This window comes from Triturus cristatus, chromosome 4_2 (assembly GCF_964204655.1).
Source record: "Triturus cristatus chromosome 4_2, aTriCri1.1, whole genome shotgun sequence".
Classification (NCBI taxonomy): domain Eukaryota; kingdom Metazoa; phylum Chordata; class Amphibia; order Caudata; family Salamandridae; genus Triturus; species Triturus cristatus.
In genome coordinates this window covers 193,434,112-193,452,581 of record NC_140586.1, presented here as the reverse complement: position 1 = coordinate 193,452,581, position 18,470 = coordinate 193,434,112, and the positions used below count along the sequence as shown (strand labels likewise).

The window sequence follows — 18,470 nt, the reverse complement described above, 5'->3', positions numbered from 1 at the left end:
TAACCTCCACTAAAGTGGCTGCCTCCACCATACCTCTTCCTCCATGCCGCGGAGAATGCTAGCCTCCGGGTATAGGAAGGTAAATAAGAACTTTCGAAAGTGCCGACACTGTGGGGACGAAGTATGCGTACTCTGATCAGCACAACGTCTGCAAACTTTACCTCTCGCCAGAGCATAACAAACAAGATTTTATAGCCTGCAATCTGTTCACAATATGGATATGGTGTCGGAGGCCGCATTCTCCGCTGAAAAACTCCTCGCCACAGGCAACCCACAAAGGAAAGATTGCAGCAAAGGCAGTGTCATCTTATGCAGTCCACATTGTCTCATCTTAAGACTCCCAACAATGCGAGGAAGGACAGGATGAACCCTCCTGCCACCTCTCAAGCTCCATGAAGATCCCCCAACTACAAGATCAGGGCCCAGGATGAAGACCACTCCAAGAGCCACGAGTACTCAGTCATTAGACCCATCCACACACCTTACTATTACCTACTACACCCATTCAACACCGCCTTGGTGCGCCACAGCTTTCGGGCTCTAGTTGACCCCGAGGTCACCCAATGAAGCAGACATTGGCATCCAAGCCACTGACAACAATGGCTTCGACTCTGCAACTGCACAGAACAAAAAAGGACTTGACACATCACAAAGTTCAAGTCACACTCAACACTAGGGATGAGGGCAATCCATTTGAAAATCTCCAAAGCGGTATGAACACGAAAAGACTTTAGGAGGCTGAACATATACCTCGAAAATCAAGCCATTAAAGGTCGAGACAGGACATTGCTCAAACCCAGCCTCCTAACAATGAAAAGACTAGAGAACGCAAAGCAACTAGCCCTTTGCCACTTGACAGCCCACTACAATCCATCTCACCAGTTTCGATACACTCAGGCGACATTGATACAGGCAGCCCTGTACAGTAAACTCTGGTTGATGACTTTCAGGGTATGCCTCCCAGATAGTCCAGATCCATAGAACGCCTATGACATTGTTCCACCAGACCTAGATCTCGATGTACCGATACAAACTAAGGCAGCATAACCAGATGACATTACTTCTTGTAGTGTGCTCCAGCACGCGACTGACTAGCACAAAGTTCAGATGCACACCGTGGAGGAGGGAGACGTTTTAGTCCAAACACTTCAAGACTGAGCACTCAGTGCAGTATTTGTCCACTAAAGGGTCAATGCTTAAAGTCTCCCCAGAAATGTTTAAAGACCCAGTTAGAATAGGGGTATTAACACCTCATATTGAGCAAAAATGCAAAACTTCACCTAATGATCCACTCTATATTAGGGAACACACTACGGCGGATTCGAGAGTTGTCACAACAGCTGGAAAAAAAGCATCTTCCCAAAGTAAAGTATCCTCTGGTAGGGCATGCCAATCATTGGTGCATAGTCCATTCAGTCAGCCTACTCTCTGCTCATAACAGAGCAATCTGGGATGACTTAGAGGAGCTGTTACATTTCCCAGATCATTTCTAACAAAGAGCTGAGGAATTTGTGTCGGCGGACAAACAAATCTCAAACACAACTTTTGGTTACACCTTGCACAGTGCGGATACTGCTGCACAAAACAACTCCCTCAATCATTTTGCACTTGCATGCCTGGCTGCGAGTATCAAACTTTAAACCTGAGGTTGAGCAGCACCTTTTGATGAGGAACATTCCTTTGTCCCTGAGGTGGATACCCAATTAGATGATTTTTTTTTTTTTTTAAAGAGACCGACACCACCAAATTCATGGGGGCCCTACAGTCCACAACACCTAGACAGCAGTCATTTTGCATGTTTCAGGGCAAGGGTGCAGCCAAACAATACAACAGCCAAAACCACTGCCACAGACACACAGTCCTATCAGAAACAGCAGGCCAGCAACCTGCTAGGGAATACTATCGAGGTGGCTACAGAGGAGGTAGTCTAAAGACAAAAGGTTTAAGTCCCAGAAAGTGAGCCTCTACCTGAAAACAATGACTCACCACAACTACCTCCCACCCCATCACACAGCACTTGTCGCAGGAAGACTACAGCAGTGCCATCACCTCTGGCCTAACATAATATCCGACCAGTGGTGCTGTCCATTATTCAGCACTGATTCAGCCTAGAACTTACATTACAACCTCCAAACATGCCACCACGCACACAGACACAAAACCCTAAACCCTGCCACTTTCTCAAAGAGGAGGTGAAATCTCTGCTGTTGAAAGACTCCTTCGAGCTAGCTCCAAATGAACACCTTGGAAGAGGTGTGTGTTCTCTATACGTCTTGATACCCAAGAAGGATTGCACACTAGTCCAATACTGGATCGTCCTCTCAATCAATACTACAAAATCCCACTTACAGCCTCTCCAGATACAAGTATATCTGTGTGTGGCCCTAAACTCAATTACAGCCAAAGCAAATCCCACAGACCAAAGGCTTCTCAGTCTTCAGAACCAACTGGCTCTTTTTTTAGCCTCATCGTCACCTGCTAGTCATGGTAGTGATGAGCCTCTTGGGCATGATGGCATCCTTTATAGCGATTGTCCTGCACACCAGGATTTACATGCGTCCCCTAGAAGAGTGTCTAGCATCTCAGTGGTCACAAGAGAAGGGAAAGTTAGATGATCTAGTGTTGAGTCCGCCCACGGTTAATCGGTTACTGCAGTGGTGGAGCACAGCCAATCTTCTCAGGGGCAGACATTTTTTTTGGACCCAATATTGCAAGTGACAATTACCAAAGATTCATCACTCTTAGGATGGGGAGCGCATCATATGGAGGATATGATGGTCCAGTGTACATTGAGCGATCAGCAAGAAAGGCTACACATCAACATACTAGAACTAGTAGTTATCCAGGTAGCATTAAAAGCTTTTGTCACCACTGTAACTCTGAAAGTTGTTCTCTGATGAACAGACATGACAGCAGTGTATTGCATACAAAAGCCGGGGACACCCATTCGAAAAAGTTGTCTCGCTTGGCGCAGGAAATTTGGCTTTTGCAGCTTTGCCATCACATCCATCTTCTCTCAGAATACCTCCTGGGAATGAATTATTTTGTGGCAGACCAGCTCAGAAGGACGCAGCAACAATTCCACAAGTGGAAACTCCACCCTGAGTCCTACAATGCTACTCCATTCCAACCCCTCAATCCCAAATTGGTGGACGCTGGACGTGGACTCATTCGCCACTGTAGAAAACTCAAAATGCTCAAGCTTCGCCTCCAGGCAATATTGCTCTGTCAAAGGGCAGAGCACTGTGGATGAATTGGTATGGGATATTGGTCTACGCTTTTACCCCCTCTCCCTCCTTTTCTTATAAGGAAACTCAGACCGTCATCTTTCAAGATGATCTTAGTAGCTGCCATTTGGGCGAGACATCCCTGGCACAAAACACTGCTGGAACTGTCCGAAGTACCTCATGAGAAGCTGGGCATTCCTAAAGAGGCACGACGTCCAACAACTAGAACATGCTATGCAGCTAAATGTAAAAGATTTGTCCATTATTCTATGGCCCAACACAGACGCCTGTGTGCCCACAGTACAGCAGCTAGTATGTTATAATAATAATCCACATTTGTAAAGCGCGAACACTCCCCCCGTAAGGGTCTCTAGGTGCTGGGGGCCGTCGGGAAGATTAAGCAAGCTATTGCCCAGAGTCACATGGTGCTGGGCTAATCTGGCACCGGGGATCGAACCGTGATCCCCAGATTCCGAAGTCAGTCGCCCTGGCCGCGGCGCCACACTGTTATCTTCTACACCTAAAAAAATCAAGGCCAGCATGCACTTCCATATGACTGCACCTTGTTGCAATTGCAGCATACCTCCAAAATTGTGAGCACAAGTCTTTTTTGTGTACCCATCCTTTAAGCTTTCATGCAAGGGCTTAAAAGAATAATCCCTCCACGAGCACCCTCGGTCACAGTATGGAATTTAAATGTGGTACTTACAAGTCTTATTCTACACTATTTAAACCTTTGCATTCCTGTCCCCTACGCTTCCAATCATGGAAGGTTGCCTATCACATCATTGCGAAGAGTTAGCAAATAACATGCCCTCACAATAGAAGAACCGTACTTTAATATTTTCCAAGACAAGCTGCGACTATGGACGAACCCAAACTTTCTTCCAAAAATTGTATCTCCTTCCCCCACCCCCACACTTAAGTCTTGCACTAGACCGCTCCATATTCTTTCCTAAACAGGAGACCGTTGCAGAAATAGCACTACACACGCTTGATGTTAAGAGCATTGGTGTATTACATTGATAGGACTAAAGCCTTTTTGGAAAACATAAGTTATTTTTTTGCTTTCTCCAATCCTAGAAATGGAAACACAGTTTTAATGCAGGAATTCCGCAATGGATAGTAACATGCATACAGATATGTTACATTAAAGCCCAATTCACTTTACCACGAGTCTCACCAGCATATTTTACTGGAACGAAGGGTGCTTCTTTAGCGAGTCTAGGTAACATTTCTTTAGCTGGGATTAATCCGCATACATTCACCAAACACTGCTGCATGAGTGTCCAAACAAGACAACAAGCTTTGGTTGGTCAGACAATGTTATTTTTTTTTATTCCAGACATACACCAACTGATGCCTGAAGCCACTGCTTGAAGAAAACTGCTTTACAGTGCATGCATAGTATGTGTACCTGCAGCCAACACATGCTACTAATGGAGTATGTTGATTACCTTGTAAGCATCTGATCGTAGCTTGTAGTGCTGCAGATTCACATGTACCCTGCTGCCTCCTTTGCAGATATTCTTTTGTCAGATATCCTGTATAAATATGCTATAACCAAATATGTACATGCAAGTTTAGCATCTCACACACACACAAATCTTATTCTTATGTACATCTTCAGCAGCTCCATTCTCACTGGCCATAAGGGCGGGAAAAAATGATCTAACAATGGGGTGCCGGTGAGCATGCACGTTCACTCGAAGAGGAGTCTTCTTGGCGTCATGTCGGCAACAAAGAATTATTTGTGGCAAAACAGTTTGTAAAGTCAGGGCTCCACACTAGATGGCATGAGTGCATAGCATGTGAATCTGTAGCACTAGACTCAAAAAATAGATGGTTAGAAGTAAAGTAAAATACTCTTTTCAACCCACCTAGACCACCACACACCCTCTTTTTTGTTTTTCATGGACAAATGCTCTTGCAGTTGAACAGCACTTATAAGGATATCTGTAGGGCTCATTAGTCACTGTGATGTGATGTCACACTTTTGGCTGTCTATGGTGCAGGAAAGGTGTTGGCATTAGGATCTCAAAGTTGACTATTGACTTCTACCCTTGTGGTTTTCAGGGGCGAACAGGTTGTTAATTCATGAATTAACAAAGTTACTGTGTTTGACAGCTAGGATTACAAGTAAGTAACTTTTCATTGCGAGGTCTTTAGTAATCTACATAGAATGGTGAATAGAATAACGTGTATCTCCTTTTTTCCAAGGTGGAAAACAGAAATAATATAGTGGAAAAAGATGGGTTATTAAATGTCAATTCCCAGTGTACCAAACTGGTTTTGCTTAAAAGTTTCCCCAATATGGATATCTTTTTTTTTTCGGAATTAAAAAATCTGGGTTGTAGTGGCTTTCAGATATATGTACAAAACTCAAGGTACCTATTGTGCAAATGTTAGCATACGGAACATTCATAAGTAGGGCTGTGGTGCACTTGTTGGTGCCGTGGTTGCCGGAATGATGTTACGGTGCCTACTTAAACGGCGCCACTGCCACGCCAGCCTAGCGCAGATCCAGAGAGAGCTTTCCCCTTAGTCACTTTTTAAGTCTCTCCTGGCGTTAGCAGCGCGCCTGCGCTGCTCTCGCCATGCGAGGGCCTTTTGCGATCAATTCAGCCAAAGCTGAATGCAAGCGCGTGCAGATGTACAAAGATGGCTGCTCTCGCCATTCGCACAGGTAAACATGCACGCGTACAGACAAAAAATTGCACGCGCATGTGGACAGCTCGACGCCATCTTTGTTTACTTTAATTAGCGTAGGGATGTGCACACGCGCGCATATTTTTTTTGTCCGTACGCGTGCATGGCGGCGTGCTTTCGCCAGGTGTTCCGGGATTCTCGTTTTTCTTTTCTCTGCTCTCGCCCCCTAACGGTCTTGTTTCTCAGCCGCCTTGAGAGAGGGAGCCTCTGTTCTTCGCTACAGCATGTTGCAGCCCTTTCCAAGATGCTCAAGTCTTGTCAGCTTCAATCTTTCAATCTCCTTCCCTGGTCCTCCGAGTTTCCTGCCAGGAAGCGCGGGGCCATACGTCATGCTGGGTCTGGGTTCGAAAATGGCCCCTCTGTGGCCGTTTGTGTCACTGTGCCGTAGCTAGGAGGGCAGGGGAGCTGTTGCCTAACCACGTTACCCCGCCCCCACCCCCGCCTTGTGCTCGCTCTGCCATCTCTTCCAAATGCTCCCAGCGAATGTTAATCTTTTCTCACACACTAGAGAATACCTGGGTGACATCGCGAGGGAGATGTGTGCGGGAATGAAAAGAGCCCCCTCCCCTGGTGACATGACTCGGCGCTGGGACTGGACCCCCATATGCCATTTCTAAGGAGAGAGCATGACAGCTCACAATCACAGGGCTTGCTTTCCCATGTGACCCTGCTATTCAAGCATTGCGCTGCTTTATCCTGCGTGCCCTCTGCTCTGGCTGCCGCCGCGTGGAATACTCTATTTCGGCCACACCGTCTTCGAGCTTTAGATGCTGCTGTGAACAATCAGACCAGGCTTTGGATCACACACAACACCCAAACTGGAGCCGCTGTGCTGGGAGGCATTTAAAAAGCGCACGTCGGCAGCAAGACACTTGCACTCACAACATTGCGTCTTGTGATGACTGCAGTTACAGCGAGTGGACGTTGCAACTGAGAAGAATTGAAACCGCTCTCTCGGTAGAATACGAATGCAACTCCTTTTTGATGCTCTTGAACTTTTTCACGATTGAAAAGGCCATCAGTGATCTAATATTTCCTCGTTCAAAGGCTCACCGAGCATACAGCAATAAGGGGATTTTCATGAAAATTGTGAAGAACATTACCATACATAGATTTTGATTTAAAGCTACAGTAATACCTTAGATATTGTTCACCAGTAAGAAGCTTGTGGAAACTAACAGGTGGTAACAATCCACGCGTTATTACTCAGACCATCCACAGTGAATGATCAACACTAAGATCATGTTGAGCAGTAACCCTATCAGCAGTCCAAGATTTACCACCTCATCAATTTACTAATCCCAGTCCTTACTAACGTGAGGTGTGTGCACCTCTCAAGCAGACATTCCGCTGCCCACATAAAAGCCATACTCAGTCCTCGTTAAGGGAGCCTTCTTCTGCTCCAGGTACGCCTGAACAGGTCCCCTGCTATTCCTCAATCGGTGGGCGTCGCATTGAAAACAAGCATTGGCATAGCCAATAGGTCTCGCCTTAGGGACCTTATAAGTGTTTAGCCATGCAACAGTTGATGTTGTTGCACGAAGGATATTGTGCTGCATAACTAAATACTTAAAGGCCCCAAAGGCGAGACCTATTGGCTATGCCAATGCTTGTTTACTAAACTTTTGTCTACGTCTTACTTTGACTCTTTGACTCCTGGTGCGCGATTGATGTCCCATCGTCGGACCGGCTTCAAGCCTTGTGTCTCCGGTCACAGATCTGCACCTCGTGTGCCTTTGGTGCCTGGAGCGCAACCACGACCCGAAGTAGTGTTCCGACTGTCAGGCCACGACTCCGAAGTCTTTGCAGGAGCGGTCCCGAAAGCTTTTGAAAGCCTGGCAGTTGGCTCCGCGTTGCTCCCGGTCTCTCTCGAGGGGGGAAGGTCTCGAGACCGGTCACGGAGCCATCACTCCTCGACAAAGTCATCGGGTAAGTCGAAGCACAAGAAGAAGGCGAAGAAGCACCATCGCTCTTCGCCTTTTCCCCATCGGTCGGCCGACGCGGGAACTGGAGCGTTGTCGCTCTAAGGCTCCGTCTTCGGTGCCTGATTCTGGGACGACTGTGTCTCCCCCAGTTTCTGGGAACCGGGGCATCCCCTGCCCAGCTTTGTGCATTTTACGAAGCCCTCCACTCCATCTCTGGGCAGCTTGACTTCGCTGGTGAGCCTTTGCCCCCCCCCCCCAGGAGCCAGTTGGGGGGGGGGGGGGGGGCCTGATCCTTCAATGCTGGCGGCTTCGGCGCCGCAGGGTCCCCATGGATCCAGGCCTGGATCTGGATCAACGTCTGTCTACCTTACTCGACCTTCCCCGTCGCCGATCCGGGCGGCCACGTCACCAGCATTGGCTGCGCCCCAGGCCGATGCCACCCCCCTCCTCATCCCTGAGGTGGACCCGCAGCCAGATCGACATCGGCCGACGTCCTATCCGACGCCGCAGGGTACTTTTGTTCCCCTGTTCATCCCAGGGGTTCCCTGTCACCCTGAGGGGGGTGGTGAGGAGTCGAAGGGGTCGCTGGACCCTTTGGCAGACCTGCTGGAAGAGCTGAACTGGAAAGAGGAGTTGGATGACGCAACCGGTCTGGATACCTCCCCTGACCTTGGCATGCTTTCTACCCCTATCGTGGCTACAGAGGTGTGCGCCTCCCATGCAGTGGTGGTGTGTAGGGCAACCGAGGCCTTGGGCCTGGAGCCCCCTACAGTGGCAGTCAGGACTAACCTCGTGCTTCAACTGGCGGCAACTTCCTCCGAACCCCTCTTGCTCTTTAAAGAAGCCCTCACGGACGTCCTTCTAGGCACCTGGTACAAGCCCAGCACAGGGGCTTCTGTGGAAAGGACGATTGCTCACCGCCATGGCCCGGCTCCGGGTGATCCCATTTTCCTCTCCCAACACCCTTCCCCTGAGAGCTTCGTGGTCCAAGTCTCTTCGTCCAAGGGTGCATTCCCTTCCGCACCCCTGGGCAGCAGGTAATACAAAAAGCTGGATCACCTTGGAAAGCGTGTTTTCTTCCTCCAGCTTGGGGCCATGAATACCGCATGCCTCTTGGGCTGTTATACCCATACAGTTTGGGATACGGTTGCGCAGGTGCTGCCTCAGTGCATGGAAGAGGCCCGGCCATTCTCTCCCAGGCAGTGGCAAATGGGAGAGATGCAGCAAAATTCACAATCCACTGTGGACTGGACACCGCCGGGACTCTGGGCAGAATGATTACCATGTCGGTAGCCCTTGGGTGCTACGCCTGACTGAGGACGTCTCTTTTCTTGGGAGATGTCCAGGCAACTTTGCTGGATATGTCCTTCGATGGCCGTCGTCTTTTTGGTGACAAGACGGACTTGGCGTTCGAGCATTTTAAGTATTCTAGGGCTACAGCCAGATCTTTAGGCCTCGCTGCGTCCTCCCGTCCCCCCCCAGTCTGCCTTTCTTCCCTTTCTTGGCTACTGGAGGGGCACCCCATCGCATCCGATCCAGTCCAGCCACAGGCCCACGCAAGCTGCCCAGCCTCTTCGTAGCCGCAGACATGGAACCCAGGGACGTGGGTCTGGTTACCAGCATGTGGGCCAGTCCACCCTAACCCCCAAAGCCCCCCCCCCCCTCTCTTTCCCTGCGGCAGCCTCCAAACCCTTCTAGTCTGACTTTTCAGGGCAATCAGCGGCCAGTAGGTGGCATGATTCGCCATCTCCTCCCCCCACTGGCACTCCCATCACGTCAGACTAGTGGGTTTTGCATATAGTCCAAACGGGCTACTCCCTCCCCTTTGAGACTACTCCTCCCTCCATGCCACCGTCTCTCGATAGTATGTCGAAGGATCATTTGGCGCTTCTCCACCAGGAAGTTTCAGCTCTCATGGCCAAGGGAGCTATCGAGAGAGTACCTGCGCCAGAAGTAGGCTGTGGTTGCTATTCCTGCTACTTTCTGGTGCCCAAGAACGACAAAGGCCTGGGTCCTATCTTAGACCTAAGGGCCCTCGATCGCTTCGTCCGGAAGGAGAAGTTCAAAATGCCAACTTTGGCTCGGGTTCTGTCTGCCCTCGACCATGGAGACTGGGTGGTAGCATAGACTTGCGGGACGTATATTTTCACATCGCCGTCCTACCAGCCCACAGGCGTTATCTACGGTTCACTGTAGGCCACAAGCATTTTCAGTTCACTGTGCTCCCTTTCGCCCTTACCAGTGTCCCTCGAGTGTTCACTAAAGTGATGCCGGTGGTCGCACCTCATGTGTGCAGATTGGGGGGGGTTCCTATCTTCCCCATCTCGACGATTGGCTGTTGGGAGCGGGCTCACCCCAGGCGGTCTTCCCACCTCCAGACTACAGCGGACCTGCCCTCGCTGGGGTTCACTATAAACGTGCCGAAGTCACACCTGACTCCCTCTCAGTTGCTCCTTTTAATTGAAGCTGTTCTAGACACAGTGCACTTTTGGGCTTATCCTCCTGAGCAGCGATAATCTGGCTATGATACCGATGTTTCAGCCTCTATCCAGGATTTCTGTGAGAATTACTCTGAGGCTGCTGGGCCTCCTGCATCCTGCTGGTAGATCAAGCCAGAAGGCATATGGGGGCTCTGTAGTGGGGGCCTGAAGTTCCAGTGGTCGCTGCATCAGGGTAATCTTTCCGACTAGGTCCAGATCTCTGAGGGGACTGCGCAACAACTGCAGTGGTGGTGGTTAACAAACCAGAATTGGGGTAAGAGGCAGATCATTTTCCCTTCCCCAACCAGACCTTACAGTGGTGATCGATGCATCACTCCTGGGATGGGGCGCGCACCAGGGGGAGGCGGAGATCAGCAGAGTCTAGTCTCCGGCGGAATCCGGTCTCCAGCTCAACCTGTTAGAGCTCTGGGCAATTTGCTTGGCACTGAAGGCATTCCTTCCCTCCCTCAAGGGGAAGGCAGGGCAGGTGTTCACGGACAACGCCACCGCCATGTGGTACTACAAACAAGGCGGGTGGGGTCATGGGCCCTTTGTCAAGAGGCTCTTCGCCTTTGGACATGGCTGGAACATCTGGGTATAATCCGGGTGGTACAACACCTGGCGGGTTCTCTAAACGCCAAGGCGGATGAACTCCGCTGTCGGTGCTTGGTGGATCACGAGTGGTGCCTTCACTCTGAGGTGGTGCCAGGTCTTTCAGCAGTGGGGAGAGCCTTGGTTAGATCTGTTCGCCATCAAAGAGAACGTGCATTGTCAGCAGTTGTGCATGTTGGAGTTTCCAAAGCAGCACTCGCTAGGCGACTCCTTTCATCACGAGTGGAGTTGCGGCCTCCTGTATGACTTTCCGCCTGAAACACTTCTGCCGAAGTGCTGAAGATAAGGCGCGGCCGGGCTCAAGTAATTTTTGTGGCTCTGGACTGGGCATGAAGAATCTGATACCCCGAGCATGGCCATAAATCCGCTGATCAGACTGCCCCTTCTGGAGTATCTTCTGTCGCAGCAGCGGAGGACGGTCCTCCACCCGAACCTGTCCAGCCTCCAACACCTTGCGTGGAGTTTGAGCGGCGGTAGTTGACAGCTTTTGACCTTCCTCCTGAAGTCTGTTAAGTCATCTTGGCAGCCAGGCGTCCCTCCACTAAGACGGTGTACGCCTGTTGATGGAATACGTTTGTGGCATGGTGCACAGCAAAGGCTGTGGATCCCCTTTCTGACCCTCTTCCTGAGGTTCTTTTATTCCTCCTTTTTGTCCCAGCAGAGCTCTGCTCTGGGCACTCTTAAGGGCTACCTGGCAGCCATTTCTGCTTTTCTTCGGCTGCTGGATCAGCCTTCTTTGTTCAAGTCCCCTATTGTAAAACGCTTCTTTAAGGGCATTATCGCCTCTTTCCTCATCTCCTTTCATAATGTCTCCGTGGGACTTGAACCTTGTCTTGACTTATGTGCGCTTCCTTCGAGCCTCTTCACAACTGTCCTCTCAGGCTTCTCACTCTGAAGACTGTCTTTCTAGTGGCCATCACCTCTGCTCGTGAACTTCAGGTCCTTTCTTCTAGGCCTCCTTTCCTTTCAGTCCATCCGGACTAGGTGGTGCTCCGCACGAGATCCTTTTTCTTGCCTAAAGTAGTCACTCCCTTTCACATTGGGCAGACTCTTAATCTGCCCACCTTTTTCCCCATCTCCGCACCCTTCCAAGGAGGAGGAGAGACTCCACTGTCTGGACCCAAAACTTAGGACGTCCATCTACCTTGACCGCACAAAAGATTTCTAGGTGGATGATCAACTTTTCGGTGGTTACGTAGGTGCCAAAAAAGGTTGGGCTGTTCAGAAGCATACATCTCAATGGGTAGTCCTTTGTATCAAGATTTGTTATGCTCTGGCTAAAAAGGATCCTCCAGTGGGGCTGCGTGCTCATCCCACTAGAGCTACGGCAGCCACCACTGCTTTGTCGAGGGGAGTTCTACTCATTAATGTCTGCCAGGCAGCCACGTGGGCTTCTATGCGCATGTTCTCCAGACATTACAGCCTGGATAGTCCAGTACGGAGGGACTGCTACTTTGCTCGTTCTGTCCTCCAGGATTTTCTGGTGTGAACTTGGTTCCCAGACATTCCACCGGGGATGGTATTACTGGGGTATCTATTCTAAGGGTAAGAAATCTATAACTGATACTCTTTCAGATGAACAAGTTGCTTACCTTCAGTAACTATGTATCTGTATGAGACATATATTAGTTATAGATTCCTTACCGTCCCACCCATCCTCCCCGCTCTGCAAACTGACTTCTAGGGTTAGGGACACCCTTGTAGGGGCCTAGTGTGGCACACCAGTGGTCAGTGTCTTTCATGGCTTTGCGCTTCTGGCGTGGAAATTAGTGTCAGAACTGACGTCCGCGCGCAGGGGCAGTGTGTAAGTAGGCACTGCAACGTCATCCCGGCGACCACGACGCAGACGACTGACACGGAGTTGACCGATGCTCAGGGGTATTGCTGCAGAAAAAATACTCCGGATCCAGTCTGACACCGTGGGGAAATTCTATAACTAATATGTCTCTTACCAAAGGTAAGTACCTTGTTGTTTTGTTGGCCCTTTTAGGTGCAGGATTTTATACAGGATAAAGTCCAAGTGGCCATGTACTGCTTGAAAGATATTTTTCAAAAGGTTGCAAAAGTGTCTGCTCATAGTCCTTTTCCTTGAGGTAAAAAGCAACTTTGCTGTCAGTGTTCTGGGATTCTGCTCTCTGGCGGAGCTATTTAGTCTTCCTGAATAGTATTAAGCATCCTGTGATGAAGAGCTAGGATTGCAAGTAAGTAACACTTCTTGTCTTTCTCACTCACCTGTGACTTTCACTTTTGTTACACTCCCAACACTCTCCAGCAGGGGTCATTGAAAGAGCTGTACTGGACTCTCTCCCTGGGTACTCTTTAAGCCACACTCTTAGCCCTAGCCAGCAACTGTCACTGTTCATGCTGAGCTGATTTCTTTCCCCTTCATAATGCCAGGATTGTATCACTTCTTTGAGTCCCTCTGCCAGATCTCAAATAAACTGTGGTCTCAGTAACTACTGCTACAGTGTTTCTACCTCCTTTCACCTTTAATAACCAAATGATTTTTTTAACCCTTTTATGTTTTTAGGGAAATTCTAACACTTCCCACCATTTGATCTTTCTTTTCTTTCTCCCCATTTTCATTTTCCAGTAAGCACTTTGCATGTTTATCTTAAATTGATTGTCTTCTCATGTAATTCATCACTGGTGGGAGGTGGAATGGAGGGAGGAGGGCTGGTAGGTGGGTGGGAATTCACAACCATTTCAGTCTGTGTGCTGCCTCTTGGCTGATGTTTGCTCTGTACTCTATGAAATGATTTGTCTGGCTTTAAGTTTAATTTTTTTTTGGTTGGTTTGATCATCATTTTCCTCACCCCTTGTCAGTATTACAAACATAACGATAAGCATGTCTTCCTCCTTTTTCCCCCCTCCCCCTTTCTTCCTTGGCTGCATGCAGGGTTTCGGGTTCGTAACTTTCGAAACGTGTGCGGACGCCGACAGGGCGCGAGAAAAATTGCACAACACTGTGGTTGAGGGCCGTAAAATCGAGGTGCATGTTCTTACAATTCTCCAACAAATTTTCTTCTCTTTCAGTGTTATGTTTCTTTTTTTAATTTAAAGAGAAAACGGAACTTGATTTTTGTTTTTCTTTGTCCCGTCACTGGTTTCACATACCCCCTCTTAGCCTATACCCTGAAACAAATACTTCCTCCCTTACCCTTTCTTGTGAGTATGTATGCTTGTCTGTGTGATTTTATTTTTTTCCTTGTCTTTTCCTTTTTGCTTCGGGATAACACATTTCTAAGAAATGAAATCACATAATTTCTCCCCCCCCCCCCCTCCCCACCAGATCCCACCCCACCTGCTCTCCTTGCCCTGCCCTGCCCCACCCCAAATGAAAATACTGCTTCCTTTGTTGGTGGGGAGGATGAGTTCCGTAGAATATTTCTTCCTCTGACTTTCTTCTTTGAATTTCATGTAGTTCCTAGCTGGTCCAGATGGTGGAGATACATAAACTAGTCGTGCTTTTGAGACCGTTTTAATACATTAAAATATTAAGCACTACAATTTTATCCGCATTTCACATTAGTTTTAAAGTTGCACTTTATTTTGATATTTGACGTGCCTGATTTGTCACTGCAGTTTGTTTACATACACATCCTCCATTTGAACTCAGATGCAGCAAACCTAACATTTGAGATTTAGGCTCAATTTTTGTTACAAATTTTTGGGAGAAACTTGAATATAGTTGCACTTTGTCCCCGAAACAGGTCTTATATGATCTAATCTTGCTTTTAGTATGAAGTTTGACTTTAGTTAATTTGGATATGGGATCAATTTAGTTTGAACACTGAAAGACTTGTATATAATCTGAATTTTGATTTCAAATTTACTGAAAATAGAGGCCAGGGTTTAATGATATTGGTTTCAGTTTGAGGTCAGCAAAACCTTTTTGTCAAATTTAATCTTTGTAGAAATATCAGATTGTTTAGTTATATTAAAACTGTGCACCACTAGGTTTTAGATTCATCTTTTGTTTTAGCTCAAAAATAACATTTCTTCAGTTTTGGAGATGTGTAGAGGTTTGACAAACACCTGTTCCATTCTAATACTAGTTTAAATTTAAAGTTAGCAACACACTTTTCCACTAGATTTAATATTTGTTAAAGGTTTTGTGCATGGTACATGACACCTATATTTTAAGATTTGTTTTTTAGCCTAGGTTAACCAATTACAATTTGTATTTCATATTCAAACCACTGGTTCCTGATGCTTTTAGATAGAGGTTTTTATAACACCTGTGGTTTCATTTGCTGGAAGTTTATGCTGGATAATACAGTTTAGTTGCATATCTGATCTTTTAGTTAGATTGCTGTATTTGAAAATCCAGGATAGACCACCGGCTCTGAAATGCCACTCTGGCTTTGATTTGAGAATGTTAAAGCCCAGTTTGTTTTTGTTTCCATTGTAATTCAAAAATGTTGAAGCTTTCTGTCTTAGTTTAATGTTAGCAAAATCCCTGGATCCTGAAATTTAACGGTATAGGGAGAACTTGACTTTCTCACCGGCCTGGTGCCCCCTCCCATTCCAGTCTGGCCTAGTCATGACTGTTGACCCAGCAACCTCTTGTTCCAAGACAGGTTTCGGGTCCCTTGCATTCTGGGACATTGTGATTTTTCTCCCTTAATCTTCGCGTGGAAATTAATTTATTTCCATGCTCTTTAGTTGCCAAAACAACAAAGGTTAATTAGAATTTTGCAATTACAGGTCTAGAAAACTACTTACTTTTTTTTATGCCAGGGTAAGGAAATAGTGACATTTGGATGTGGTATTTAGATAGGATGTCTGTTTTTTTGTTTTTATTCTTGCTACATATATATTTTTTTTATTTTTTTATTCGTTTTCTGTTTCTTTTTTATTTTGTTGTGTTTTTCCTTCCTCTGTGAGTCAGCGGTTTTAGTGCTTAGGGCCCGACTGTTGAATGTCGTTCTTACCGCACCGCTTTGCTCACGGCGAGCAACTCTCACAGTTGGCGGTAAGTGACAGTAGCATTAAATGGCATTGTGGGGTTGGTTGGGTTGGGGAGCCCATGGGAGAGCAGGGTAAGCTAGAGGACAGCAGCGGTACCACCACTATGTAGACTTACAGCTCTGAGTGAAACCTATTCCTCTGTTTACACAGGTCTTCCACTCACAAACAGCACAGCAGGCCTTCAGGTTACTCGTTGCTTAGTCTTGAACACCCGAGCACACCCTCAGGATATCTAAAATTTATGGTCTTAAGCAGCAAAGCTAGAAGTCTTTCAGGTTTTATAATTCACACAGTTACCTCGTCTTGAGTTCGTTACTCTTATTGCGAAATATTAGTCCTTGGCTGTCTACCCTTACTAGAGTAAAAAGGCACACCAATTTCAGAGCATTAGAGCTTAGTTTGGGCCCTTATTTGAGGTAGACACCCCTGTCCCCAGAACCATTTGAGGTGCCTCAGCCCTTCTACTAAATCAATAAAGGCTCTGCAGTCCTGCCTCGGGTATCCTTTGTGCCACAATCTTGCTCAAGTAATCAGCAACTCAAATGTATTCTCACTTATTAGTTGTAACTCCAGCGCCTTGCCTCTTGAGTTAGCATCTCGTAGCATTACGCCTGAACCATATGTGGCTCCCCGTGTATGCTATGAAGCCACTGAGTACTGCACATCCCTGGTATTTAGCCAGAAGGCTCCATAGCCCACTTACTGAACTATTTTGGCTTTAGAGCTCTAACAGTGCCTGGTAAGCCCTTCAACTGAGCCACCTGGACACTGAACTAGTGTCACAGAGCAGGTTAGCCCTAGGTGAGAGCCCATTGAAGTCTCTAAAGAAAGCTGGCACAAATTGATTGTACTACGTAGAGCAGTTAGAGTAAGAATGTGTTTTTGCAGGGATTTGGGTTTAGGTAGTACCGCTGACTCCATACACTGCAGAGGGAAGGAAGACCCTGGTGTCCTTAAAGATGTCGTCCTGCCCTGTGGGATGGGACAGTTTCTCGCTTCCTGCCTGACTAGTAATGTACGTCTTCTGTAACTTGCAACCTCGGTCTGTCTTTCTTTTCCATGGCTGCCTTGACGTGACTTGCCGTCGCTGTGCACCGTTTAGTTACTGACATGATCTGACCTGTGAAACTCCCTCCCTGATTGACACCTCCCCCTGAGTGACCTGGGCCCCTGCCTGGCTGCTCTCCTATTGATGTACATGTGATTCTGTAACAATGCACTCCTTGGGCTGTTTCTTTTAAATACATTTTTTTTTGGGATGTTCACCATTCGCCTTCTTTCCTACCCCCCTGCCCCATCCCTTTCCCAGCACTTTTCTGTTGGTGTCGAGCTCTCTGATTGGTTGCTTGTCACCTCACTCTGCTGCTATTGGCTCCTTTTTGCTTGACTGGATGCCTCTGATTGGTCTTTTTGGCTCGTGTTTATTTTTTAATTTCCTACATGTGTTTGTCTTGTCTTTACTCTGTTTCTGATGATCAGTGCCTGCCAGTTACCTCATTGTACGCTTGCTCACTCTGTTTGACTGGTGACGCCACTTTCCACCCCCTTTCTAACTCTTTATGGTTGGTGAGCAGCGTCCCTCGGAACCAGAGAAATCTCTTTGAAAAAAGTTTTGACATTTCTTTTAGATCCAGTCAGTTGCAGGGATGACAATCTCTATATGAAGCTGTCTGGTGTTGTATAAGAGACTGTCATGATTTATAGACCGAAGTCCCCCACAACTTGCTGTTCTCCTTCAAGGGAAATCCTCACCAAAGAGCTGAATTGTTCACTCGTGCAATCCTTGAGCACTTGTGTGTGTGTGTGTGTGTGTGTGTGTGTGTGTGTGTGTGTGTGTGTGTGTGTGTGTGTGTGTGTGTGTGTGTGTGTGTGTGTACACCACACTTTTCAGTAAAAAAAAGTACACTTTAAGTAAAAAAATCTTTGCCACCTAATACAAGACTAATACAAATTAGATACATTTAATTTACTTGAGTTTAAAAAACAAAAAGCCCATTGTATCCAAGAAGTCACTAGTATATTAAACATTTCTAATGACATCTTTCCCAAACATTTTTCTTTTTAAGGAAATTGAAATGAAAGCTTGGCAGTTCTAGCAGATAGGCTGGCATAGATGTATGCTGAATAACTTTCACTGTGCCATTAAGGAATCACTCTCCAGTGTACCATTATGCCCGATTCTTTATTTATTTTTTATACAACTCCTGGAAACGGGCTGCTAGATACATGGTAAGCCTTTTTTTATATGTGAAACCTTTCCAGATATTAAAATCTAACCTTCTCGGCATGTTTTTCAGCAGTTTCCTCACAGGAATGTATTTTCCTGACAAAATGCCATTTCTCTTGTGAAATGATCTTGTTATAGCAAGAAGAAACCCCAATCAGATCCTCACATTCTCTGCATCAAATGACTGCCTGAAGAACATCAACCTTATGTATATTGCCTCTATCAGAAGATGCCCAGGAGGACCTTAAAAGGTAGACAGAAGATCAAGCTTCATTGCCTCTAAAAAAGGCTTTAAGGCCTCAGGAAGGTCAGAGGT

The 18,470-nt window shown here is 47.1% G+C and overlaps 1 protein-coding gene across 25 annotated transcripts in view; it reads left to right on the top strand.

Moving 5' to 3' along the window:
- RBFOX2 (RNA binding fox-1 homolog 2) overlaps positions 1–18,470 on the top strand; it is a 527,728-nt gene that overhangs the window by 375,629 nt on the left and 133,629 nt on the right. For 20 of the 25 annotated variants that reach the window (XR_014960570.1, XR_014960569.1, XM_085601138.1 and 17 more), the window contains one exon: positions 13,853–13,945. The exons of the other annotated variants lie outside the window; for them this stretch is intronic. Coding sequence is in view for 18 of the 20 variants with exons in the window: in XM_085601138.1 (XP_085457264.1) it covers positions 13,853–13,945 (93 nt within the window). In the remaining 2 variants the exon portion in view is untranslated. The remainder of the gene's footprint in view (positions 1–13,852; positions 13,946–18,470) is intronic. 25 annotated transcript variants of the gene reach the window in all.